Source organism: Armigeres subalbatus, chromosome 2, assembly GCF_024139115.2.
Source record: "Armigeres subalbatus isolate Guangzhou_Male chromosome 2, GZ_Asu_2, whole genome shotgun sequence".
In the NCBI taxonomy this organism is placed as follows: domain Eukaryota; kingdom Metazoa; phylum Arthropoda; class Insecta; order Diptera; family Culicidae; genus Armigeres; species Armigeres subalbatus.
Genome location: NC_085140.1, coordinates 448572007 through 448599358, shown reverse-complemented (window position 1 = coordinate 448599358; position 27352 = coordinate 448572007). Strand labels below are relative to the sequence as shown.

Sequence of the window (27352 nt, the reverse complement as noted above, 5' to 3'; positions counted from 1 at the left end):
TTCTTGTTTCTTGTTTCTTGTTTCTTGTTTCTTGTTTCTTGTTTCTTGTTTCTTGTTTCTTGTTTCTTGTTTCTTGTTTCTTGTTTCTTGTTTCTTGTTTCTTGTTTCTTGTTTCTTGTTTCTTGTTTCTTGTTTCTTGTTTCTTGTTTCTTGTTTCTTGTTTCTTGTTTCTTGTTTCTTGTTTCTTGTTTCTTGTTTCTTGTTTCTTGTTTCTTGTTTCTTGTTTCTTGTTTCTTGTTTCTTGTTGTTTGTTTCTTGTTTCTTGTTTCTTGTTTCTTGTTTCTTGTTTCTTGTTTCTTGTTTCTTGTTTCTTGTTTCTTGTTTCTTGTTTCTTGTTTCTTGTTTCTTGTTTCTTGTTTCTTGTTTCTTGTTTCTTGTTTCTTGTTTCTTGTTTCTTGTTTCTTGTTTCTTGTTTCTTGTTTCTTGTTTCTTGTTTCTTGTTTCTTGTTTCTTGTTTCTTGTTTCTTGTTTCTTGTTTCTTGTTTCTTGTTTCTTGTTTCTATCGAGAGGAACCCTTTACGAATATAACACAGTTTACTTTAAAAAAAAATATGATAAATGTGTCTGGTGTATAACAACCATTCCAGTTGAAAGTAGTGAACTTCTGTATCTGTGATGTGCGACCATTAGTAATAAAAATAGTTGCGGTGGTCGACCATATGACACGACTTTTTCGGATAACAGTCTTATATAACTAACTAGATGCTTTTTTCTCAAAACTTTAATCAATTGCTCAACATATCACAAAATCTCAAACCGATCAACAATCGCTTAGAACAGTCCCCAGTGCTTGTCCTTGTGCTCCTTAACATGGACAGTCACTGGGACTTGCTTCTCGACGTACACCGGCTTCTGAACGATCACTGGAACTTGCTTCTCAACATGAACTGCGTATGGCTTGGGCACTTCGACGTATTCTTTGTGGACGACTGGGACCTTAACCTCAACTGGGTAGGGAACTGGACGATCGACGTGGTATGGGACCTTCTTTTCAACAACCACTGGCACTCGCTTTTCGACGTAGACTGGGACCTTCTTTTCGACGTGCACTGGGTAGGGGACCTTCACTTCAACTGGGACGTGCTTCTCGACCTCAACTGGGTATGGGACTGGAACCTTCTTGGTGATGGTGGTCGAAACGTGCTTGACTTCCTTTTGGTGATCAAAGTCCAGACCATGATGATTATTAAGTAGGTCAAAATCGAGGTTGTCATGACCGTAGCCCAGTTCCCAAAGGCCACGTTTCTCCTTTTTGCTGGAATCGTCGACTGCCGCGCTGGAAGCGATGGCCAGAGCCATGGACAACACAACGAACGCCTGCGGTTGGGAGGTGATGTATGACGAAAATTTAATTGATTGAACTTTGGAAAACACAATTTAATTTTACCTTCATGTTGGATGTTTCCGTATGTGGATTTTTTGGATCGAACTGAACCGGTGCAATAGCTGAAAGCAACTGATACTAAACCGATTATCGAACGATCTTTTTATATGTTTCTTCCATCTCTAGGTTACCTACGTTGGTTAATTATGGCATTTATTTTCTCGTTTTCGGGGTTCAATTTAATTGAGTCTCCCCTAGTAAGTAATTAGTGTACTGAAAAAAGAGTGATTTTGAAACATATGTTAGGACTAATATTTCTCACGATACATTCACGTACGATTTTCAGTACATTTTTACTATAGTTATGTTGAAGCTCAAATTAGAATTGATAATTTATTAAGGTAAACATATTCATCTCTGCAATGTAAAAATGTTTAGAATCCGTAATCAAAATTCTAACATATTTAACACAATGCAATAGTTTTCTTCATTACTTTGAGAAAAATTCTGCACGACTTGTCACCTACAATAAATCATTGAAGCATTTAGGATTGATTTGAAAGAAACATATAAAAAGGTTGATCGGTCATTGGGTTAGTATCAGTCGCTTACAGTTACCTCATCGGTTCAGTTCGATCCAAACAATATACTCGTGGAAGCATCCAACATGAAGGTAAGAAAAACTTACATTTCGTTTGTCTCAAATAAATCGCTAATTATTGTCGTACTTATAGGCGTTCGTTGTGTTGTCAATGGCTTTGGCCATCGCATGCAGCGCGGCAGTTGACGAATCCACCAAAAAGGAGAAGCGTGGCCTCTGGGAACTGGGCTACGGTCATGACAACCTCGATTTTGACCTCCATAATAATCATCATGGTCTGGACTTTGATCACCATAAGGAAGTGAAGCACGTTTCAACCACCATCACCAAGAAGGTCCCAGTCCCATACCCAGTCGAGGTCGAGAAGCACGTCCCAGTTGAAGTGAAGGTCCCTTACCCAGTGCACGTCGAAAAGAAGGTCCCAGTCTATGTCGAAAAGCGAGTGCCTGTGGTTGTTGAAAAGAAGGTCCCATACCACGTCGATCGTCCAGTTCCCTACCCAGTTGAGGTTAAGGTCCCAGTCGTCCACAAGGAATACGTCGAAGTGCCCAAGCCATACGCAGTTCATGTTGAGAAGCAAGTTCCAGTGATCGTTCAGAAGCCGGTGTACGTCGAGAAGCAGGTTCCAGTGACCGTCCATGTCAAGGAGCACAAGGACAAGCACTGGGGACTGTTCTAATTGGTTGTTTAACTGTTAATTTTTTTTTTGCGATCTGATGAATCAATAAACAAATATTTGGAAAATTAGTTCTTGTTCATACATTTCTAGAAGCTACGACTACGAAGAAATCAACATTTGAGCACTTTTAATTCAGATTGAGTGCGATATTCTTACTATCATCAGTCTGAAACTCATTAAAAGTATATAATTGATAGCCATCATATCCATTTTAACCTTAATTTATTGCAATTTGACTGAGCAGAAACTTTGTGCTGACTTATTGGTGTGTGACAGCTTCAAATCAGCTTGACTTCAAGGTATCGCCCAACATCATGGCCTCGGGCGATTCGTCATCCGAGCGTGATACGATCATCAGCGCTGTTAAACCCACCGTAGGCTATGTGGAAATTTTGGTCCATAATTTTGTATCTCCACAGCACCCGCAGCAGTAGTTGGGCTTCCGCGTTGGAACGCTGTATGATTATGGAAATTCCATCAGCGATCGCCCAACGCGCCGTGCCGGTGGCATCGTTTTTCATTCGGTTTGTGGAAAACCGTTTTGCCGGGAGGGTTCCTATCGAAATGTGCGGTGAACCCTCTGCGGAATTGCAGCAGTTTCAAATCCCCGAACACCCTGCACTGGGAATTACTGCATGCCTGTTTCGTTCAAGCGACAAGGGGAAGACGATTATGTGTATGACCAGTGTAAGTATGCAAAGAAACAAGTGCAATCGGCGTCGTTCCCTTTCTGTGCAAACGAAAAGTCATCTCAATTATTGTCGTCAGTTTGCTCGGTGACAAGAGGGAAAGAAGTAAGGAACGGAAGCAAATTCAAATAAATTCGATCCGGATGAGGGTGGTTGTTCGAGAATATAAATGCTTGTCATCGAATTGGCGAAAGTAATGTTTTAGAACCACCCCACCGGTTGGCTAAGTTGGTACAATAATTATAAAAATTGAACTCCTACGAACGGGCGCTTTAAAGGGGGAACTTCCATTACTCGCACCCTAGGTCAGGGCAGCGATGAGGGTTAGATACTGAGCAAAGAAAAGAGCATCGGTTTCTATTCATGCGTGGGTGGGTGTGGAAGAGGGATGAACACACCGTGGCTGATTAGAATCACCCCTCGAATTGCGACTGTTTTAGTTTATTCGACCATCCATATGCACTTGCGTGTCAAATCGAGGCCGATTTGTATCCGTTTCCCACTAGGATGTCGTCGAAACGAGGGTTAAAAGGATATTATTAATGACATGATTTATTTGTTTAATTTATTTTTTAATAAAAGTACTCACTGACGCGTGAAAATATAATAATATTTGCCTACATATTTCTAGGAGGGGATTGTGACTTGGTTTTTAATCGAGTTTATGCTTTGGACTATTCGGAATGGTGAGGAACCGCAACCGACATCTAATGAAATTTGATTCGGAATGTTTGCATGACCATAACATAGCCAACCATATTTCCGATTGTTAAACAAATTTAACGCACATATGTCATTTGTAAATAAATGAATGGATCATTACTCCATCATGCTTAGTCAACACAAAATCGTATATGATGCAACATAAGATGCTAAAGTGGAGGCGATATACGTTCATCTTGTACGGGGAACTACCTATTTATATCGCTGCCACTTAAGCATCTTATATGACATCATATAAGTTTCTGTGATGATTGGGTGGAGTTGAATAGAGAATTTAAAAGTGATTAGTTAATAAATATACAAATATACAAAGAAAAAATACGAAAGGATTCATGGTAGTCATCCATGAGCGGACGATAACTCGAAGAACCACTTCAAGAAGTAAAGCTGATCTTTTATGCCGAAAATTTTATGTAATTAAAATAATCGATTTCTTAACTTAGGTTAAGTTTCCCAAAGATTTCATAACTTTGAAGCCAGACTAACTGATTATTGGTTTTCAATATTTTGAAAAGTTATTGGCGTCAAAATATATGGACTATTTGGGGTAGCTGCCCATCTCGTTGAAATGTTCGGAGATTTGTACGTACTGGTAACTGATTAGACCTTCTACATTTCAATTCAAATTTCATAAAGTGTATGTATTTCTATGCATAATGTTTGTGTTTCAAGCAGCTGTCAACTAATAATAACTCCTTGTTTAAGATGTATGCCGCCGCCGTAGCCGATTTTTTTTCTAAGTGCTGCCGTTAATGATACAACGGTTTGAAGATAAAACACATCGTTTTTTACCTTTCTCGCATATAAAGTATACGTAAAAGTTTATTATATGGAGTATGTCTGCTCTGTGTGCGTGTTTTTTATAAGGGGATGAAGGCAAATCTGCAAACAGACACTTCAAATTATCACTCAGGAAGTGTGGTTGACGGAAGGCCGGACCCACTAAACCCACCCAAGCAACAGAAGGTTACTTGAGTTACCCTGTCTTCTTATTGGTTATCAATATTTCAGAGAGAGCTGTGATTATATACTTCATTTGTCCAGCCTCTAGCATGCACTGCTAGTGCACTGCATTCTCCTCATCATTACTGATGACAGTATGACTGCGTAGTACATATCTCCACTACGACACTTTTTGCATTTGGCAGTCGTACAATTGCTCACATTTCTTAGTTACGGCACAGATCTTTCGATACGATTAACTCGATCATGAGCTGTACCGATTGAGTGCCGTGGTCGGTCCAGTGATTCCGGTTGAAGGGTGGCTTCCGGTTCACTGGCGCCCCGACGACTCCGAACCGATTGTTTTCCCACGATCGGCTACTACTCATCATCTTCGCTCACTGTCCAGTGCCCTCTGGTCTTCACGCCATTTTCGCTGCTACGACAGCATGATCTGCGTTACTGCTCTGTTTACCACGTTCCACGTTTTCTCATCTTCAGTCATTTCCTGAACGATGTTGTCGGGGTTTATGCCACGTGTGCTGATCATTAAGATCCAACTCTGTTGACAACGTGGCTGTTGAAGTTGAGCTGGTCATCGATCATCACCACCAGATGCTTTACTTTACTTTATTTTACTTTACTTTACTTTACTAGATGCTTACTTCCTGACCGTGAGTTGAACTGCTTTCCGGTTGCTGATTATCATCACTTCGATTGTATGGTGGGCCAATGCTAGATTTTTTCCACACATCCAGTTCTCCACTATTTCTATGGCCTCAGTAGCACTTACTTCCACATCATCTACTGTTTCTTCGATTACCAAGAGCATCACGTCGTCCGAAAACCCAACTATCTGCACGCCTTTTGTTAGTCTAAGCTGCAATAACCCGTCGTGCATCGCATTCCACAACGTTGGTCCCAGGATGAAACTTTGAGGAACCCTACCAGTTATTCCTACTCTTTTCAGTCCCTAATGTGTTTCTAACTAGTGTCCGATTCTCAAAATTGCTCTTTAGAATTCTGCAGAATACCCCAGGGCCCAGAACCCTCATGTTGTGTAGAGAACTATCTATTGCTTCCCAATTCGCACTGTTGGACGCATTTTCCATGCCTAAAGTAAGCACATCGCAGTAGCGATTACCTCTCCTCTTTTTTTCTTGACTGTTTCAACTGTGGATCTGCTCTTCCGGAACCCAAACTGCCTGCTCGATAATCCGTTATCGCCTTCTGTGTAGATAGCTAATCTGTTGAGGATGACCTTCTCCAGGAGTTTCCGTGTCTAGCAGACAAATAGGACTGTAAAACAGACTGTAGGACGATGGCTCCCCATGTGGCTACCCGGCTTGGCAGCAATACTAGTTTTTGCCGCTTCCAGCAATCGGGAAAGTTTCCTTCATCGATGCACTTCTGCAGCGTGGTAACATATTTGGGTTCGCCTGGATCGCTGCTTTCAAGAACAGGTTGGGGATACCATCTAGTCCAGGAGCTTTGTTTGCGACCCTGTAGGCATCCCCCCATGGGTTAGCCTTGCTGAGCCTAATTTCCTTTTTGAAAGCAGCTCTGAACACAGGTTTACGTCTTCTCTTTCGACATTATTGCGGGCTGTCTGCATTCTCCTCCTTGCTCGTAGACAGTTGCGACGGAGTTCGGCGATTGTTCCATTCCACCACTAGACTGGACGGCGGACATGTGATGGCTGTACTTTTCTCGGCATAGTTGCATCGCAGGCTCGAGGCAATGCTGCAACAAATCTAATTGCTTCTGCTAGCACATTCTTGTTAAAGGTTTCTGTCTTCCACCTAAGCTCACGTGCATGCATCGCTATCTCCTCCCCAATGCAGTATCGAACCGCCTGATGATCGCTGTGTGTATAGCCTTTGCAGACTCTCCAGTTTATGTTCCTCGTTAATGCAGATTAAAAGGTTACATCAATGATGGACCTTCTGCCTCCTCTCTGGTAGGTGCTCGTCGATCTTTCGTAAACCAAATCTACGTTTAGCTTGGCAAGTGCTTCCAATAGATTTCAACCTCTGGCATTGAAGTCACCAGCGATGACGACTGGTCTCTTGTTGGTAAGCTCCGCCACTACCGTATCCAGCATCTGGGTAAACTGTGCGTGGACAAAAGATCGAAAGTCAAAAGGTCGAAGGACAAAACGTCGAAGGTCAAAACGTTGGAAGGAAAAAATGGAAGAGTCAAAAGGTCGAAGAGACACAAAGGTCGAAAGACCAAATATCGAAGGTCATAAGGTCAAAAGGACAAAAGAACGAAATGACAAAAGGTAAAATAAAACTTAGTCAAAAAGGTCGAAAGGACCACATATTGAAGGGTCTAAGGGTCGAAGGGCAGGGTTTGCAGGAATCGCTCTCAATAGATAACGAGCAACGAAGAAAGGCAAAAGCTGAAGTTCCGAATCATAACAAGCTATGATCACAAATCAGTCATACAAGTGCTATGAAACAGAATCGGATAGGCAGCCCCCACACAGAAATGTCGATTTTCGCTTTGTTTTCGCTCTTCTTGTGTTGGAAACCGCACAGCTGTGTAGAGTAAGTTGAAATACATCATCAGAACCTGTGCTCCCCGCGTTTTGAGCTTCAACAAATCATATAGGAGAAGAGGCCCCAAAACGCCACCCGAGGCAAAACGCCTTTTGTGGTTTCCATCATATTTACCGTCATTTAGATGGCCGTAACAAAACTAGATCTAAAATTATGTAGGTTAGGCGAAAAAAGTTTCAAAATAGTGTATGGGAAGGTCGGAAAAACCAAAAAAATTCCACATTTTCAAGAAACATCTAACATTTTGGCGAGGCAAAACGCCCTAAACGAGGCGAGGCGAGGCGAGGCAAAACGCCCACTAACCTACAATGTACTTGCGTCTCCACGCACTATCCACTACTCCACGCATGGTGCTTTGTTCCCTAGGTGCTGCCAGCTAAAAGGCGTTTTGCCTCATGAGTTTTTCGGCAACAGAATATCACCACTTTTATGAAATGTGAATATTATCAATATGATTGAGAATTTTGACAATTTTTGAATGGCATCAACTAGCTATCTTGTTTGAATGTTGCATAAAGTAAAAATACCCATGAATAGCGTTACAAATAAGACAATAAAACAGTGTTTGCTTAGCAAGGGCATATTGCCCCCCCCCCCCCTCCCATATCATGAGGAATAGCCTCCCGAATCAGATCTTTATCATAACAGCTTGCGGAAAAAGTTTCTCGTGGTACGCTACATATCGTATATGTATTCAGAGATGATAAGCAAGAGACTTTTTCATTCTCTTTTGGTTCAAACACTGTCGAAAGGTCAAAAGGTCGAAGGGACAAAAGTTAGAAACAAAAAATGTAATTCAAAAGCACGAAGATCAAAAGGTCAAATGGACAAAAGGTCGAGGGGTCAAAAAGCCAAAAAGACAAAAGGCCGAAACAAAAAAATTGAGTCAAAAGGACAAAAGTTCGAAAAGACGAAACGCCGAGAGATCAAAAATGGAACTAACGGTTGTAGGACATAAATTCGAAGGTCAAGAGGTCGAAGGGTTAAAAGGTGAGATGGGAAATTATAAAAAAAATGAGGCCAAATGTCGAGTATTAATCAACCATTCTTTTGCACATTTATGTTTATTTGTGTTTCACCTGATAATATTAAATTGTAGAGGATTGTGAGTAGGCTGTGCGCGTGAACGGTCGTTTTTCACCTAATGTCAAAATTTTACAATTTTTCCACAAGTTGTGATTTCCATTTTTTATTGTCGTTCCGGTTCTAAAAGATTCTCTCTATACTGGCAATTTCATAAAAAAAAGGTCAACGGTGGTTGGAACAAGAATTAAGTATCCGTCGAAGGTGAAGGCACCAACACCCTTAACGCCAACGACATGGTCGAGCTACGGGAACTATTATTCGTTTGGACTTCAATCTGGAGCTAGTGCTCCGGCGATCGCAATTGTATGGAATAGATCAAGAGATGCTCGCTCAGTGAGTGCGCCGGGTAAAGGATAAGTATGGCTCCATTCTAGGTAAGACCAATGAGCTATATGTGCTGAACAGCTTGTATTAATTCATACAGTGAGCCGTTTTATAGTATGATCGCTCAGGAGCTATAAAGTAAATAAAGTCGTGGCTATTCATTCTAAAAATTCAATTATAATACAAAAATCCCCCTTGTTTCGCTGATTTTGTGTATATTCCAGTGTGAGCTGAACTATCAGTCAATCATTCAGTGATATTTTTGTTGTTTGTGGTTTAATATACACAGAAAATCTGTATTATTCTGCTATTGAGTTATGCAGTGAAAAGAAGTTCAAAAATCAGTGTTTGCGTAACTAAGATATTGAATGCCCTACGCTACGAATGGTTTTGTTCTTATTAATTAGGTATTAACTATGACACGATGTGGTTGTTGGGAGCAAATGTCCATCTTTGTAAATTGTTTTTAATTTTATCTTTCATTCAGTTTTGTTTAACGCTAGAGATTACAGGTATATTTTGCTAATATGTTTTGTTTGGAGCTGGAAAATGACTCCATACTGGTTTTTATTCAAAGCTCTTTACTCAAGAACTTTACTCCCGAATATCAAGTATGTAGTATCATATAGGAGAAACTTTAAGGCAACTTTATGGCAACATTTGGGCAAAACATAAAATATTTGACAATATTCATTATACTCATTATGTTGCAAATGTTAATTTATTTCTTGTATTTATTTCTTCCATCATTATATGTATTCATTGAACCGGAACTTCATTTTATTCATTTAATCCACATAGTAATAATATTCATATAATTAATTATATGAATTATACTCAACGTATTAATATTATTTCTTATTTCAAACTCATAAAATTAAGCATTCTAGACCGGAACGAAAAGCAGAGATTTTTATGAACCGAAGACTTCTTCAATAGAAGTGCTTATGGGAAATAGACTGTCCTTACAAAACGAAAAATAAAAACCCTGTCTATAGTTCATCATTTCCTTTCATAGTATCATACTCATGTATTAAATATGTATTTATACCTATATGTAATAAAAACGAACGCGTTCTGGATGATTAGCTTCATAGTAGAATCTTACCTTTGTTCAAACATCGGGTATTCTTCATGGGTATATTGTCAAATCAACATTTCCATCAAAATGTTACTTTGCTAGGCTTTATTCACTTAAATTTTAATTCCTGAACCTAGTTCTTCACTCAGCTTCATCAGGATGATCATTCGATTTTTAAAAGGTGAAAATGATGAAATCGCGATAAATTTTTTACCAAAAATGTGTTCAGATAGGTTTTAGTGATTAGTTACAAAATAGTGATTTTGAGCGTAAACTCTAAATAATAGCTTCTGTTTAAAATATAAGGCATAACTCAATGGAACAGTCAATGATGACCAATCTCTGTCTACTCGAATATTTGTTCTGTCGACCTTTTGTCTCTTCGATCGTTCGTCCTTTTGACCTTTTGACCCAGTTATTTCTTCCAGCCTTCTTTTCCTACAACCTTCTGTCATTTTTTCACCTTCTTTCTCTTCGACCTTTTATGCTTCGAACTTTCGTCGAACAGTCGCGCACCACGATCTATTCAACTGGTCCCCGGTGGTGGATCTAGCCTACTCCGATCAACCGATTTCCCATGCACTGCGCCTATTAGCTTCTTGATTAACCGATGAGCCATATAGCTCACGCCTTGGTCGCGAACTACTCGGATAGTCCCTGGTGGTGGATCAATCCTACTCCGACGGGGAGTTCTCCGACGTCGGAAGCTCCCCCGTAACCGACGACCCGTCTCAACGGGTGACCGGACGAGTGGCGAGGTCAAACCAAGGATTCCGGGTGGAGATAAGTTCCGGTTCAATGGTGCCCCGACGACCCGGAGCCGGTGCTTGTTATTCCTTCGAGCGTTATCGGTGCCCCTGAGGGCGTAGCACTCCTCGTCTTCCTCCACCACCAGTTTGATAGACATCATGCCCGCGAGTACACATGCCGCTTCACGGTATACGGTGCGATATGCGCTGATGACTCTCAGGCACATTAGCCTATGAGTACTCTCCATTTTTCGCACGTTGCAGTTTACACTAAACGCCGATCCCTAATTGTTGCCTCTTGAACCAATTTCCGGTTGTTAACGACTATTATCTCCGTTTTATGATGTGCCAGCTGGAGCTTCTTGCTGCGCAACCATTCCTCCACTAAACTGATCGAATAGGCTGCAGTCAATTCGACCTCCTCGATGGAATCTCCGTACACGGTCATGGTTAGGTCATCGGCGAATCCCACTAACTTGACTCCTTGTGAGAGCTTTAACCTCAGCACGCCATCGTACATCACGTTCCACAGCAATGGACCCAAAATTGATCCCTGTGGGACACCTGCCGTGATAGGGGCGCTAACCAAGCCTTCGTCTGTCTCGTAGATCAATACTCGATTCTGAAAGTAACTTCCCAGAATCTTGTACAGCCCTACCGGTACTCCCAGCCAAAGCAAAGAGTTCGCGATCTCCATCCAGCACGCACTGTTGAATGCATTCCGCACATCGAGTGTTATTACTGCGCAGCAACGTATACCACGCCGCTTGCATTCGATGGTGACTTTTGCATTGTCAACCACCGATTTGATGGAACCCAGAGTAGACCTTTCTCTCCGAAAGCCGAATTGCTCACTCGATAATCCTCCTACCTCCTCCATTGGACATCGCTCGGGAGGTGCCAGTGCTCCTCTTGTTTTGGCTATCGCCACCCTGTAGGCGTCTCCCCATGGGTTCGAATTGGCGCTCTGGCACAATCTGTCGAAGCAGGTTTTCTTGCTTTCTTTGATGGTCTTGTTTAGAGCCAGTCTCGCTGTTTTGAATTGCTCGATGTGTTCCTTCCTCACTTCCGCCGAGCGTGTCCTTTGCGTTTTTCTTCTAGCCCGCAGGCAGGCTGCTCGAAGGGCTGCAATATGCTCGCTCCACCAGTATGCCTGTGGTCGACAATTCCGCGGTCGTGCCTTCCTCAGCATGCGCATGGTAGCGTCGCACGCTCGTGACAGAACCGCAGCCAGTTCATCCCCACTGAAACTTTGCGTGTTTTCCTCCAGGCGCAAAGCTTTACTGAAGGTTCTACTGTCGAAGTGGGCGACCTTCCACGCTCTGGTTGTAGGAGGAGTGGCTCTCCGACTTCCTCTCTTTGGCTCGCTGCTTATCCTGTACCAGATAGCCAGATGGTCACAATGGGTATAGCCGTCGTCCCTCCACTGCAGGACACCGGCGAAACTTGGACTGCAGAATGTTATAGCTATTATCGATTCCACTCCGTTTTGCTTGAAGGTACTGCGGGGGCCGTTGTTTCCTAGTACGACGCTTAGTAAGGCGGCTTCCCCATTCCGTCCCCCACACATTGAAGTCCCCTGCAATGACTACTGGCTTGCGACCTGCCAGGTCCTATGTCAGCCGATCGACCATCTGGGTGAATTGCTCTATCGGCCACCTTGGCGGCGCTCCCCAGTTCCCGTTATCCGCGTCCATCTTGACCCACTGTGCATGATTTTAGTGTTGACAAAAAATAACAAATTTGTGGCTGTCATTGGTGACGAAGTGCACCAATGCCTGCTTAGTTAAACATTTCAGTTCAGTGTCGGTAAGCAGTTAAATGTCGGCATTCGTCATTATGGCGATTCAGATTCGCAGATTCAGAACACAATTCCATGATCTTCCCCACGCAAAACATTTTTTTCTATGGCCTAATTGAGAAATGAAAATATGTTCTTACTTTAAAACGTGTATTTTTCAAATTTAAATATAAATAATTTCATCAGCCTCTGCGAATTCACAATTAAAAGGTTCATTCTTAAATCCGACATGAAACAAAGTAATAACAATCGTTCGGACGAAATTATTATTCGATAGTTGCGATTTCGACGGTGCTTGGCGCTTCTTGGAATATAATCGATATTCTCACTTAATAGAATTGGAGAGGAACATATTCGTTCGAAAAACATAATCGTTAAATCATAGGCGAGAAGCAAAACGTCAAATCGTTCTTGAGTTTGGATCAAATCTTCCAACTGTACATCGAGGGCTCCATTAGTCTTGATTTATGCACGCCGCTGTCCGACGAATCGTATCACGAACCATGTTTTCGTTGCAAATTAATTTTCACTTCGGTTGGCATTCGCAACACGTCCTGACTGGAGTCTGAATGGGACTACTAATTAAAACTATCCGACCGATTGTTTGATCCTGTCCTGACCCGGGGAGTGAGAGAGAGAGAAATTTCCCGCCGGATAGATGAGCAATACCCAGCGGATGTTTTGATTCAATCAACTCGAACGTGTCGATTGGATTAACAATGAATTATGGTACAGTACGGTACAAGCGTTGTAAACTAGCACGATTCCGGTTGTGATTTTAATAATGTAAAAATGTGTTAAATGAATTGAAAAACCAATTATCTACTGCAGCTCAACCGTTAATCAATCATTGGCCGAAGCTATTTCAGCAAATAATTCCTATCGTGTGAGGATCCAATAATCAAATTGCAAATGAACAGTCAAAGTTAGTCTACAGCAGTCCCAGCATCCGGTGACGAACGTACGAGGAAACTGCTAGTTATGGTAATTTTCCGTTTTTCGTACCGCCCTCTAACACCATTCCATTGGGAAAACATGTGTCAGTTGACTCACCCCTCCCCGATCAGCACGTGTCCCCGTCAAATATCATCTTTTCCAACACCACGCTCAGATCCATATCACAGCTTTCCATTTCCTCGGTTCTAAAACAGTAGAGACTTCGGCGAGGAAGCACAAAAGTGAATGATACTTGGCGCGACAAACCGTTTCCAGTGGGCACGTGCCGCTAATATATCGTCGTTTTCCCGGGATAATGGGACCTCCTCAGTCAGGCTGTGTGGTGGGAAGCCGTGGAATGGAACCATTAGAGCTTCATCGGATGGTTTTTAGATTTTAGCTATGATATTCGATTTCAGCGGTTTGGGTGGGTGTCATTCGATTTGAACGAGAAGAATGCGGAAAGCAATGGCAATAATTTACTGCGTACTTGCAGGTGCGGTTTTGGAGGTGGCACGTGTCTACTGTTCTATTCACTGGCAGAACGTGATGGTTCCATTGGAAAACCTGTTACACTTTCAACTCGATTGGAAAAGAGCATTTCTAGTCAAATAGGAATTGTAGATCCTATATTCGTTCTGATATATTTTGAATTGACTCTACATAAAATAAGCAATATTCGATTGTTTGAATGTTGAGAGAACCCCCAAAATGAAAATTTGGTATTATATGATCGATATAACAATCAGATAAATCATTAACTATTCACTCACCTGAATCAACTCCTGGATGCTGTCGCACTGTTCCAACACAATCACCGTATCACTATTGTTCACCTGTTCCTGCTTCTGTTGGCGCTGCTGCTCGGCGGCAAGAATCTGATTCTGGATAGACTGGCCCGTTGAATCTGGCGGCGTGGCCGGACTCAGAAAGCCACTATCGGCATCGCTGTGGTTCGACAGTGGCCTTTGCTTCCGAAGACGATTGAACAGGGGCGTCGCATCGAGGGATGCGTTTCGATATGGGACACCGCAACCGTTGCTGTGCTTGCTGATGGCACCGGTGTAGGGTGCCTTCTGGAGGTGGGGCAATGACACACTGGATTTGAGCGAGTCGAAGGACAGGAACGGAAGAAAATTAACCTTGCTGGCGGGCGGGTCTGATTTAATTTTCGTCGTCGTCCTGCTCGAGGAAGTGGGGTGCGAATATGTGGGTGCCGGAGGTGGGGGACTACCGGATGATGGGTCTCCAGAGCAAAGTGTCTCGTGGACCGAACTGGATGGCCCGTTGGAGGACGAGTCTGTTGTCTTGGTCGAGGAGGAGGGAGGTGATGAGGACGATGATTCATCACTTTTTCGCTGTTGAAGCAGGGGTGAATTCGGGAGCGACGCCGATTGCTGACGGTGGAGGCGTTCGAACTGAGTGACAGCTGTTTTTGTTACCACACCGTAGTACGAGGACTCCTGCTGGTCGCCGTTGATGGAACCGGATATCGATTTCGTTACAACCTTGAGCTGGTCTATCAAACGGTTCCGGAACCCGTAGTCGCTTTCATCCGTTGATTCCAAGTTCGAGGAAGGAGTTTCAATCACTGAGTTCACCATGGACGGATAGTCGGGACTTGAACCGCTTGAGGAAGACGACGTCCGAGTTTTGTTGAAAATTTCATCAATTTTCTCCTCCACTCTTTCCAGGGAGAGCCGATTTCTCGCTTCAACATCAAAATTTTCCGGTTCGATAGTGAAATAGTTATCGGAATCTCGATCTGCCGCATCGTAGATCAAAGGATTTTGATACAACAAAGGATCCGCTAGCTCGACAGTTTCCGGTATCGTCCTCATCTTGTGCTCCTTCTCGTTGAAGAAGTCAACCGACGGGTCGAACAAACAATAATTCTCCAAATGAGGAACCGCACCTTTCCTCTGACGGACGGGCAAATTTTTCAATACCAGCGAGGAAAACTCCGGTTTCGTTAGGATGTCGTCTGGTGATGATTCCAGCTTTCCTTCATAAGCAACCTCCGGAGTAGGTGGTGGCGAAGGGGGTGCTGGCGCCGGTGGTGCAGGCAGTTCGACTGCTCCTTTGGAAGACATTTTACTAAATTTTGGCGAGGACGGCAGTGTCACATAATTATTGCTTTTCTTCTCCCCCAGCCCCGTGGAAGACGATATCAGTTTACTGAGGCTGCCAAATCCCTTGAGTTTGGACCTACTGTTGGCCTCTTTCGTCGTAGCCACCGAAATGACGTCTTCATTCTTGCTGACAGGCTCCATCGAAATTAGATCCTGTTGGATGACTTCCAACAACACCTTTTCCGTCGTGGATGATGGCGGGGGTGGTGGTGGAGGCTCTCGATAGGGCGGCAACGGTGGAGGGACAGGTAGATTAACTTGATCTCCGTCTGACGGGGCGGAAATGTTTCCCCCCACCGGAAAATCCCGATAAAGTTCTTTAAACTGTACGCCGGTGTCACTGAGGGACTGCTGTCGGGACCGTACAATTGCTTTCACCGTGCTCGCCTTGATTGGGGCCCCCTCCACCGAGAGGCCAGCGATAAAAGTGACTTTTTTCAGACCGCGACCTCCCGCACTGTCGCCGCTTGAGGTTGATTGTTTGACTAGCTTTTTCGGAGGGATTATGTTGTTTTTAAGTTTTTGCTGAGATGTCGGTTTATTGTCATTCGTTGTTTTCGTCAGTAGATTGGATGTTTTTTGAAAGACGGAGATTTTAGAGCCTGCCGATGGTGGACTCTTTGCTTTACTGCTTTCATCAACCACCTTCTGTCGGAGCACCGCAATTTTGGACTGTTTCGCACTTTTCATGTTTCCTCGATTAGGAACACTGGCAGCGTTGCCGTTTCCGGTCCCAAACTGTTCGCTTTTATGGCCCTCATTTTTGCACTCGTCTGGCGGTGGCTTTTCCCTGGATCCCAGCGATGAGGGTCGACGCTTCACGGTTCCCGTGTTAACTCCGGCCGAGTCCCGCTCCCCTGAGGTTTTGTTCGGAGGCGTCGAGGGGAACTTCGGTGGACTGGAAATTCGCTGCTGGCTGCTGCTCCTGCTTGGTATCATCTGACGACGAGGCGACGGCACTGCAGCGACGACATTTCATTAGCACGCGAGCGTGGTGAGACTCGTGCCGCTTATTTGAACACTTTTGAAGAGGGGAAGCCTGTGCAGGTACGAATTAAATTTGAATATTTAGAGGGTGCACTTTCCTTTCCGGATTAAAGGAACAAGAAGTTTCTGCTTACAATTGGAAATGTTTACTTTTCGTCTACTTTAAATCGGTTGAACTGCTGAACGATTAAATCACAGAGTAATGATGCGTCTGCTAATGCAGCTGGGAATTAAATAAACGGTTTCTTGGGAAAATCCTTACTCACATTGTTAGAACTTCTGGACAATCGTTTATCGTTTTAAAAAGAAATGGTAGCATATTAATGAAACTTGTGGCAATCTATTAGCTCATTTCTTCTTGGACTACGGCTTCAGTAAAGTTGCTATAGACGACTTCGAAGTATTTCGCACCAAAACGTTTTCATCCTTTATAAAAGTGATACTCACAGTTTTGGGCGCTTTTTTTCTTGATTTGCTTTTCACATAATAAAAATTATCTTTGTCTACACAAGACAGTATTTGGACAAAAGCCTAACAATATATCTATAAGGGCCGGGGATTTTTCGGCTTTGCAGTCACTTCAGCAATTAAAACAAATGTTTTGCCTTTCTCGTACAACAAAGTTGTACCTGAAAGGCTTTCATTTCACTCCCAAAACGTACTTTTTATAGAGCGCTTGTAGACCCATAGTATTATATACCATTCGATTCAGCTCGACAAACTGAGCAAATGTCTGTCTGTCCGTGTGTGTGTGTGTGCGTATGTGTGTGCACATTGAAACATTAGACAATTTTTCTAGTACTAAACCTGAATCGATTTTGCTACAACAAGTTGCATTCGATGGGGAATGTTTTCTTCTTGTTCGCTATTGAATTTCATAATGATGGCACGGCTCAAAAAATAGTAAATATTCAAAGAGTTATGAGACATCATTATTTCGTAACAAATAAGCTATCGATTTTCTAGGTTATGTTCTCCCAAGACACAATTTATTCGAAACCGGCACACTGACAGCATAGAATACATAGCTTACACGGAAGAAAAAAAAACTTCACAAAGAAACATAGAAACCCATTAATGAGTTAAAAAGTACCTATTTTAAGATTTCATGTATACACTGAAAATTCTAGTTTATTTTTTCAAAATGACCTAAGAAACATATTTTCATGAATGAATTTTAATATTGCGATCAACAGACCAATATGATAGCTTTGATTGCGGTACACAAATTAATTCATGAAAAAAAGGTGACATATGTTCTTTTTAAAAGTTAAGCGTAATTTCTGCCATTTCTTTCCCCTATGGGCCGATGTGAGCAGTGAGAAGTGAAAAGTGAGACGTGAGAAGTGCGAAGTGAGGAGTGAAAAGTAAGAAGAAAGAAATGAAAAATGAGAAATGAAAAATCACCAGATGATCCGAAATGAAAACAAAAATGTTTTTCCAAATTTAATCTAGACTATCCTTTGAAAAGAGCTGAAATTTTTTTTGCTAATATTTTCAAATGGATATAATAGAAAAACGACGCATCCCACAAAAAAGTGTTGTATGGATGACCATCGCAAAATCAGTCAAAATTTCTAGTGCAAATATCGGAAACAATCCAAATTGAGCCCTACACTGAAAAAAATCAGTTTAAAAATTTTAAAGTCGATTTGCGAAAAATGCTCTTTTTATTTAAATGAAATTTTGTCTCAAGATAGGTGATTATGTTCCCTACCAACCGTCCATACATCGCAAGCTGGGCACTCTTAAGGAAAAAAGTTTTCTAACAAAACTTTTTCTTGTCGGAATTATTTTCAGTGTATTTTCATCTGAAACTAAACCAATGAAAGCCATCGTTATAGAACCCCAAGCAAATCTATTTTTATGATACATTGTCTAATTTAGTCACTAAATATAGTTTGTTTTTAAATTAAGAGTAATATTAAAAAGGGGTTTATATCTTCAAAAAAAAATTATATTCCGTTATTAGCTTCTTTAGTTGCGACCAGTTACGACCAAAACATTGTACTCTGCCTGACTGTACAGGAATACTTAATATGTATACATATGTTAAATCCGCTCCTTAAAGACACTGAAAAAATCAATTCCGTCAAGAAAAAGTTTTTGTTAGAAAAACTTTTTTCCCTTAAAAGTGCCCGGCTTGCGATGTATGGACGGTTGGTAGGGAATATAATCACCTATCTTGAGACAAAATTTCTTCCAAATCAAAAAGAGCGGTTTTTTGCAAATTGACTTTTATTTTTTTAAATTGATTTTTTAGTGTAGGGTTCTATTTAGAGTTTTTCAAAAAGTTTTATTAGAAAGTTTGAATGATTTTGCGACAGTTACCCATACAACACTTTTTTGTAGGAAGCGTCGTTTATCGATTATATCCATTTGATAAAATCAATAAAAACAAGTTTGACCCTTTTCAAAAGATAGTCTGCATCAGATTTGGAAAACCTAAGTATGCACTTTTCTTTTTACAGCACCTTTTAAGTATTGACCAATAAATTGACAAAAAGTCAACTTAACAATAAGAACACTTGCAAGTTCCCAAAAAGTCCTATTTGGCTTCATGCATTTCTATTACATTTCTCGCATAACTTTTCAAAAGGACCTAAGTAACATTTTTTCATGAATTCTCGCTTAACTTTTCAAAAGCACCTAAGTAACATTTTTTTCATGAATTAATTTGAATACTGCAATCAATAGTTTTCATGTTGTTCTGTTGATTGCAGTACTCAAATTAATTCATTAAAAAAATGTTGCTTAGGCCCTTTTGAAAAGTTATGCGAGATTTATAGTACAGCAAAAAGCCATCTAGTAGAAAATCTAGATGGATTATTCCATTGCTGACAAACGTTCATTTCGAACCAAAAACCGCAAGTTGCTGGTTGATTTTTTTGTCATATACTCTGTCTCGCTCAAACCAACAGCGAATAATCTAACGACTACTTTCACGAACACTTTATTGTCAGATTTTCTGGATATGATACACTGCGCGGCGTTTGTAATGTTCCCAAATGGGTACTTGCACAAAACTTCACGCGGCGAATGACTGTCGAAAGGTACGGCCGCGACAAACGATACACCGCAATGCTATTCATCCATAAGAATCAAGTAAACGGGGTGCAGAAAGCGCGGCGGTACCTTTCATGAAAGGTTCGCCGCGTGCAATTTTGAGAAAATCAGGCAATAAGGACCAGCCACTTTAACCGACCGTGTCCATTTAGCAAGTATGGTGTTGAATATAATCTGTAGATTAAAAAAACAGTTTAATAAAGTAAAAAAAACTCAGCAAGTAACCGCACAATATTGAGTAAAACAAATTAAGTGTGTAGCATTTCCACATTCAATGAATAAATTTCGCACCGTGTATACTGACAGCATTAAAGTTTGTGTTGCTTCTTTCGTGCTTTATTGATGATGCTAACCTCTCAAGCAAAGCTTTCCAAAGCTTTAAATGTGGAACACGAAAACTAACACACGCGCTATAGAGACCGAAGCCGATGACTTTATCCGCTCGCATCAACACAGTTGTAAAAATTTCATCGTTGGAAATAAAAATCGCATTCGTAGGTACATGCTTTCTCGTGCGCTCGTTACGTTTGCTGCCATTTTTTTCCTGCTTTGGAAGGAAAGAAGAGGCGTGTCATTGAGGCTAACTGCTTATGGACTTAACCACGAGCGTTTTCTTTTTCCACGATTCTTCTTCTTTTCGCTCGAAAAAATGACATCCGCTGCGGGCCGATGAACATTTGAGTGAATTCGGAGCTTTTAGTTCACCGGATGTTCACGTTGATGTTCATTTTTTGTAAACTTTGCCCTCAGATGAGGTTTTCTTCTTACTGAAAATCGACGCGTGACGTCATCGTGGTTTAGTCCATTGGGTTTGGTGGTTTGGGTGGAATGATGGTGTAGTTTGGGCATTTGGGTGATTTGAACATAACATTCGTTTTCATACACCTCATTATTTCCATATTATGCGGCTTTTTTCCATTGATATTTATGTGAATTGTGTTGTTAATTTTCACAAATGTACTTGTACAATTATTACACAAAGGCATGCAAAATCAATGTATGACATACAACTAGTTTTATTGAACTTTAATATTACATTGGTGAAAAAACACTACGTGGGAATCGGCCCTAAAATAATTGTAGACGCGCTGTCTGGACAGTTAATCCATATTGTATTTTATAATGTATTTTTTAAAACGTGCCGCTGCGCTAATTATTGTACTATTTACCCACGATCGCATATTTGTAACATATGCATTTTTTCCTTTCTCGTACAACAAAGTTGTACCGAAAGGCTATATGATTGCCCCAAAAAAACTTTTGATAGAAGGCCCGGAGACCCATAGTGTTATATACCGATCTACTCAGCTCGACAAACTGAGGTGACGTCTGTTTTTTTGTGTATGTACCCGATCAAGAATGCATAACAAAATTATAACAAGGGGAGGTATTTATTTCAGAAAAATAATGTAACAAAATGTGTTATAAAATTGGCTGGTTAGTTGTTAAAATAACAAAAATTATATCAAAATTCCCTCTAGCCATAACATAATTATATCAGAGGTTGTTACCTTCATTTCAACATTATAACAACCGTTGATATGATTATGAGGTACAAAAATCTACTTTCATGGTAATTGCCTACATCACGTACAAAAATGTGGTACGCTACAACGCCAGATTTCCATCCATAATGTAGGCAATTAACTCTGTACTAGCTATTAACATCGAACATAGATTCAAGTTATACTGGAGGTGATTACCTCCGCTTTTTTCCAATATTAAAAAATGTAGGCAATTATTTTGTGTAAATATACATAACTAATGATGTTATAATTTTGATATGAAATAAAACTGGTCAAAGACACATTTTTATCGAATTATCTAATTATAACACACGTTGTTTCAAATAACAACCATTGATAGAATTTAGTTATAATTTTGTTATGGATTCCTGATCGGGTATGTGTATGTGTACAAATTTTGTAGACACACGTTTTAGAACTTAGAATTATCCGATTTACTCGCAACAAGTTGCATTCGACAGGGAATTGTTTGCTATTGAAAATGGGCCCGATCATTGCTTTTCGGAATTATTGAAAAATCATTGTTTTTTCCCACAGGTCCCCCTTGGAAAAAAAAAATCAAAAAACAATTGTTTTTGAATGGTGGCAAGGCAAAAATATTAAAAATGATCGAAAAAATGTGATCTATTCACCCAAAGAGCTTTTTTGACCTTTTTAAAGTGATTTTTTCAATATATTTTATAATGCACGAGAAAGGCATCATCACTGCTAGGTGGATTAATCTGGGTTTTTTCTTTGTCCTACGTTTCAATGGGCTATGCCATCTTTTTCAAGGGTTAGACACAAAAAAAAATTTAAAAATAAAAATTTTTAAAATGATTCGTTATAATTGCTGAAGTGACTGCAAAGCCGAAAAATTCCCGGTGGTAAATCCAAACAGTCGAGAGCATCCAGTAAGCTATATCTATAAGCTGAGAGTATTAAAACGGATATAAGCACTAGCATTAACATTAGTATTGAGCATTTCGCACAAATTAGTAGGTGGTACAAGTCAAGACTATTGTATGAGAGTAGCATCACTTTCATCCGTTACCACAGATATTTATTTGGGATTAAACACTATTTCTTAGATGCAAGCAATACACTCTCCAATAGTCGAGATCTGTCCTGGCCACGTTCTTGCGAATGCTGAGGAAGGGGAAGGATGGTTAGTTGGATACCTACTTAAGAAAGATGCAGAGAACTCTACACACTTAATTTTTTTCGCCGAGATTTCAGCATTTTTTGTTTATTTTCCCGAGGTGGGCACCGCCGATTTTCAGCAAACTTGATTTTTTCCGAGATCTCAGTAAAAGTGACGTTTCAGTTGCTGAGATACGGTAAATATTTTGCCGAAAATCAGTAATAAACCAATTTTTCTGCCGAATTTCAGTTCTGAAATTTACTGAGATACAGCGGTGCCCGATTTTGCCGAGCTCGAGAATGAAAAACTTAGTGTGTACGACCTCTCGAGGTTTTCGGGAGGTTTTGGAATAGTTAGTGTTAAAATTAGGAATCGTTTTTGGTAGAACGTGAAACACAGAAAGAAGTAAGATAGAAATACAAAGTAGTAAAAAGATGAGCCTGGAATTAAACCCATGACCTCCTGCTTATAAGGCAGAAGCGGTAGCCACTCGTCTGGGCTCGTCTAGTGTTAAAACGGATATTGATGTTAAAATCACTTCGTACAAAATGATCAAAGTAAAAAAAAGGTGCGGCCGCACTGTAATTTTACTTTGATTAAGTCGTGCGGAGTGCTGTCAACGGCAATATCTGTTTTAATACCAACAGATGATAGATATATTTGCCTTTCATGGGGTGCTGCTCGTTGCTAGGCGCAATCGATAAGCTCTGCTGTTCGACCATATCCATCTCTGTGGCAAGCAACATTTGAAATCGAGCTACAGCAGAGAACTTTTCACGTATAGTAAAAAATCACTTTCACGGCTGGACCTTCGAACGCTTGGTTGTGATAATAAAAGAGAAAGCGTAGTCGCCAACCACTACGGTGGTGTCGCACATCTGTTTTCCTGGACCTTCAACCCTTGGGCAACTCAGGAATACCAGGTAAAGGGGTAGTCGTCACTTGGCAAGGACGTGAAGGTAGGATTGTGGTTTCAAGCAAATACAGTCGACTCTCTACATCTCGATGTTCTATATCTCGATATCTCTCCCTATGTCGATGGTTTCATCGGTCCCTTCGATCTAAATACATTTGGACATCCTACATCTTGATAACCTCCCTATCTCGATATCTCTCTATCTCGATGTGTTCTAATCGTATTTTGCTCTGGATTCACGCTCCTTATTAGACCATTTTTGTTATCGTCCAAAAAAACATATCAATAACAAGAAATAACATTTGTTTTTTCATAGCAACGAGCTTTTTTGGATCTAGTACCCATTTCAATTTTCCTTCCATTCCTAGATCAGAGGCAGTTTTCATGACCGAAGCGGAGCTCCTGGAGGAATTGTCACCTCAAGGAATCAGCGGCGTTAAGAGGATTATTCGTACAGAAGACAAATACAAGATCAACACTCCCACATTAATCCTGACGGTATGTGGAACTGTGGCACCGAAACGCATATTTTTCGGACCGCTGAGTGTCCGAAAAATATGCGAACGGTCCAACCAGACCGTTTTACCCACGACCTATGATATGTTTCTCCTGTTGCGAATACGGGCACACTAAGTTCAAGTGTCACGCTCTTTCATACAAAGCGAAAGTGTACTTCTTCACGATACATTCGGATAACAGATCGAGTAGGAGAAGTTTTTACACTTTCTCTTGGATCCTCCTCCGAGCGAACTAACCCTGCTGCCAGCTATTCCGTACCACAAGAGAGGGAAAATCTGTCTACCTCAACAACACAGCTTTCGAATTCCTCCGCTCCATCGTTAGTATCCTGGAACATCCAAGGCTTGAGAACAGTTCGACCAGAACTCAAAATTATTAACAATGAAAACAACCATTAGTTTACTGCCTGCAAGAAACTATGTTTTCAACAGAAGAACAATCCATGATAAGAGGGTTCACGACATTTCATCGAATACGAACTGGAAGTATGAGAGCATTCGGAGGAGTACTGACTGCTATAAAAGTAGGATTGGATTGTAAAGAAAACAGCATAATATTTAAGTGATATAGAGGCAGTAGCGATTCAGGTTGGATACCCGCTGAACACTACTATTCTCAATGTTTATCTGCCACCGCGCAAATTGTTGATCTCATTAGTCAAGTCCCTTCCCCTGTATTATCGGTGAGCGACTTCAACGCTAATCATCCACTTTGGGGTTCTACATCTTCTAATGTCCGAGGAAGAATTGTCAAAGCAGCAATCAATGAATGCAGTCTATCGGTAATAAATAACTGAGATCCAACTCATGTCCATCATACGAACGGGAGCATGTACTGTATGGGCATAGCTTGCTGTTCGAGCTCCCTGTCAGGATCCCTGGATTTTGAAGTTCTTGGTGATACACATGGAAGTGATCACTTCCCCTTACTCAACACGTTCCCAGAGATGCAACAACTCCACCAACACAAACAAAAGAGGAAAATCGACGAAGCTGACTGGCAGCTTTACCAGAAAACAATACAGTTTAAAACGACTGAGAACGCTAAAGACCAAATCATAGAAATCTCTAAGGGAATCTTGAGAGCAGCAGAAATATCAATACCAAAAACGAAAAGGGTCAAGCCGAGGAAATTCCCAGTACCTTGGTCGAACAGCGAAGTAGCTGAAGCTATAAAAACCGAAGAAAGCTCTATAAAAACTTAAGTTACATGGAGTAAACGCCAGCAATAAGGATGAACTCGCCCAAAATTTTCGAAATACTTGCTCGATATCCAGCAAAGTTGTATCTAGTGCCCAGCAGAAGTCTTGGAATGGCTTTATGAATAATTTTTCAAATCCAGAATCTTTTCAATGAAAAAGAATGAGAAAACAGTTACAGGAGATGTTGACATCGCGGAAGCCTTGGCTCAGGCTTTCCACAAAGTATCCAGCATTGACAGCTACCCAAAGGAATTCCAAAACTATAAACAAAGATCGGAACAGTACCCGCTGGACTATACCGAGGAAAATAATAACGATTATAACAAGCCTTTTTCTGCATACGAATTGGAGCAAGCCTTGGAGGGAGTCTCCGGATCAGCACCTGGAGAAGACCAGATACATTATAAAATGATTTCCATGCTTCCAATGGACTGTAAAACTATTCGTTTGCTAGCTTATAATCAGAGATGCATCAGAACATGAGCCATGAGCGTGCCTTGGTGTTCTTAATTTTGAACTCTTAAGGTCACTCCTGACAGAATCCAAGTTTCAAAGTGCTGAATCAACAAAAATGACAAATGACAAATGACAAAAATGACAGCAAAGCTGAATCAACAAAAATGACAGTTGTCCGCCGCCTCCGTATCGAGTGGTGTGCCCCCGAAAACGCGAGCACTTTGAAACTTGGATTCGGTCAGGAGTGACCTTAACACAACACAGTTTAGTGTGCACTGGGTTGGTAGGCAAGCAAAACGAGCATGGTAACTAAGATTCCTTAGTTTTGGAACTATGCAAAAACATACGAGCATACTTGATTTCTATGACCACGTGTTCCATTACTAGCCGAAAAATGTGTAGCATGCCATCGCTTGAATTTGTTTTCTTGGATAGAAATTGCTAAGCTAGATCAGTTCTCTTGAACAGTGTGCTGTGTTCAGAACGTTTTGAACACGAACAGTTGATTCAAAAGTATAAGATTGCTAATTTCGTTCCTGTTCTCGCGACTAACATCTAGATTACTTTGACCTGGCATCCAAAGTACCGGTACTATAAGTGTCAAATCGATGTTGGTGATGGAATTAAACATGCACTACAACATGATGCATAAATTATGGCCAATTGAAGCTTGTTGAAACCTAATTTGGCAAAATAATTTAAATGACTACAGCGCCATTAGCGTTCTAGTACTTATGCTTCTACTACACGAACACGCGTTCTCACGTTCTTGAGTTCACGTTCTTGAGTCAAGAAAACTTCTAAGAAGTCATCAATATGCTTTTCGAAAAGGGAAGACGACCGTAGATCATTTAGCAGAAATGGTAAAAATCATAAGGAAAGCTTTTGCAAAAAATGAGTATGCGTACGCCGAAGTTCGAAGAACACGTTGAACAAATAAAAGCTGCCTGTCAACCACGACTCCATATTCTACGCCCATTAGCCGGAAGATCGTGGGGTACTGGTCGCCCTACTCTTATTAAACTTTATCGTGCTACGATATTAGAGAAGCTATTAAATGCTGCACCAATAATCTCTGCATCTAGCTGTAACATTTAGAAAAGGCTAGAAACTGTGCACAGCTGTGGTTTGAAAATAATCTGCGGAGCTTTCAGGACCAGCCCTATTTCTAGTTTACAAGTTGAGACGGGATTACTCAGCCTAGAACTACTTATGGAACAGCGTACAGCTTTACATGCAGCTAAAAAAGCAGGTGACTCAGGAACCAGCCGATGTCAGAGGATGTAATAATGAACGAGCAACAAGTTGATTTGCCTCTCGTAGATCTCTTCACTATCTCAATCATTCCCTCATGGGACATGGTCAAGATACCCCTAGAAAACAGCATGCTGCATGCTTCTCGAGAAGGAGTACCTCAAGCGGCTCTCAGAAGCCTTTTCACCAGCATTCGATGGGCCAAATATCGTACTTAGGAGGACATTTTTACCGAAGGCTCACAACGAGGAAACGAATGTACATACAGTGACGTTAGTCCAACAGAAACTATTGGGAATTACGGTCTTAGCAGTATTTATGCGGCAGAATGTGCTGCTCTAACAGAAGCACTTCGATTGATAGCCAATAGTGACCGAGTAGGTGCTTACCTGGTATGCACAGATTCGCTCTTTTTGAGGTGAACTAGCCTAGGGCTAAAACCTCATTAATAAAGATTATAATAATAATAAAAGATTCGCTCAGTGCAGTGTCCGAATTGGATAAATTCAAAATTAAAATCAGTTGGCACGAGGAAATGATGCAACTGTTTCATCACATCAGAAGAACCGGAAGCATCTTGGAAATTATGTGGATACCCAGTCACATCGGAATAGTAGGTAATAAGAAAGCCGATTACCAAGCAAAACGAGCACTAGATGAACCATCCCAAGTA

General features: G+C 41.1%; 3 protein-coding genes across 3 annotated transcripts in view; 1 reads left to right on the top strand and 2 right to left on the bottom strand.

The window, feature by feature from the left end:
* Positions 1-27352, bottom strand: part of LOC134210433 (uncharacterized) — a 121989-nt gene that overhangs the window by 62043 nt on the left and 32594 nt on the right. The window contains exon 2 of the mRNA XM_062686478.1: positions 14273-16670. Coding sequence (XP_062542462.1) covers positions 14273-16570 — 2298 coding nt within the window. The 5' untranslated portion in view covers positions 16571-16670. The remainder of the gene's footprint in view (positions 1-14272; positions 16671-27352) is intronic.
* Positions 704-1477, bottom strand: LOC134213709 (mantle protein-like). Its single transcript, XM_062693004.1, has 2 exons — positions 1388-1477; positions 704-1317 (listed from the first exon to the last, which is right to left on the bottom strand). Exons 1-2 carry the CDS (start codon positions 1391-1393, stop codon positions 772-774), a joined length of 552 nt encoding a protein of 183 aa, XP_062548988.1. The 5' UTR covers positions 1394-1477; the 3' UTR covers positions 704-771.
* LOC134213710 (mantle protein-like) lies at positions 1878-2672 on the top strand. Its single transcript, XM_062693005.1, has 2 exons — positions 1878-1997; positions 2059-2672. The coding sequence occupies exons 1-2, from the start codon at positions 1992-1994 to the stop codon at positions 2602-2604; spliced, it is 552 nt and encodes a 183-aa protein (XP_062548989.1). The 5' UTR covers positions 1878-1991; the 3' UTR covers positions 2605-2672.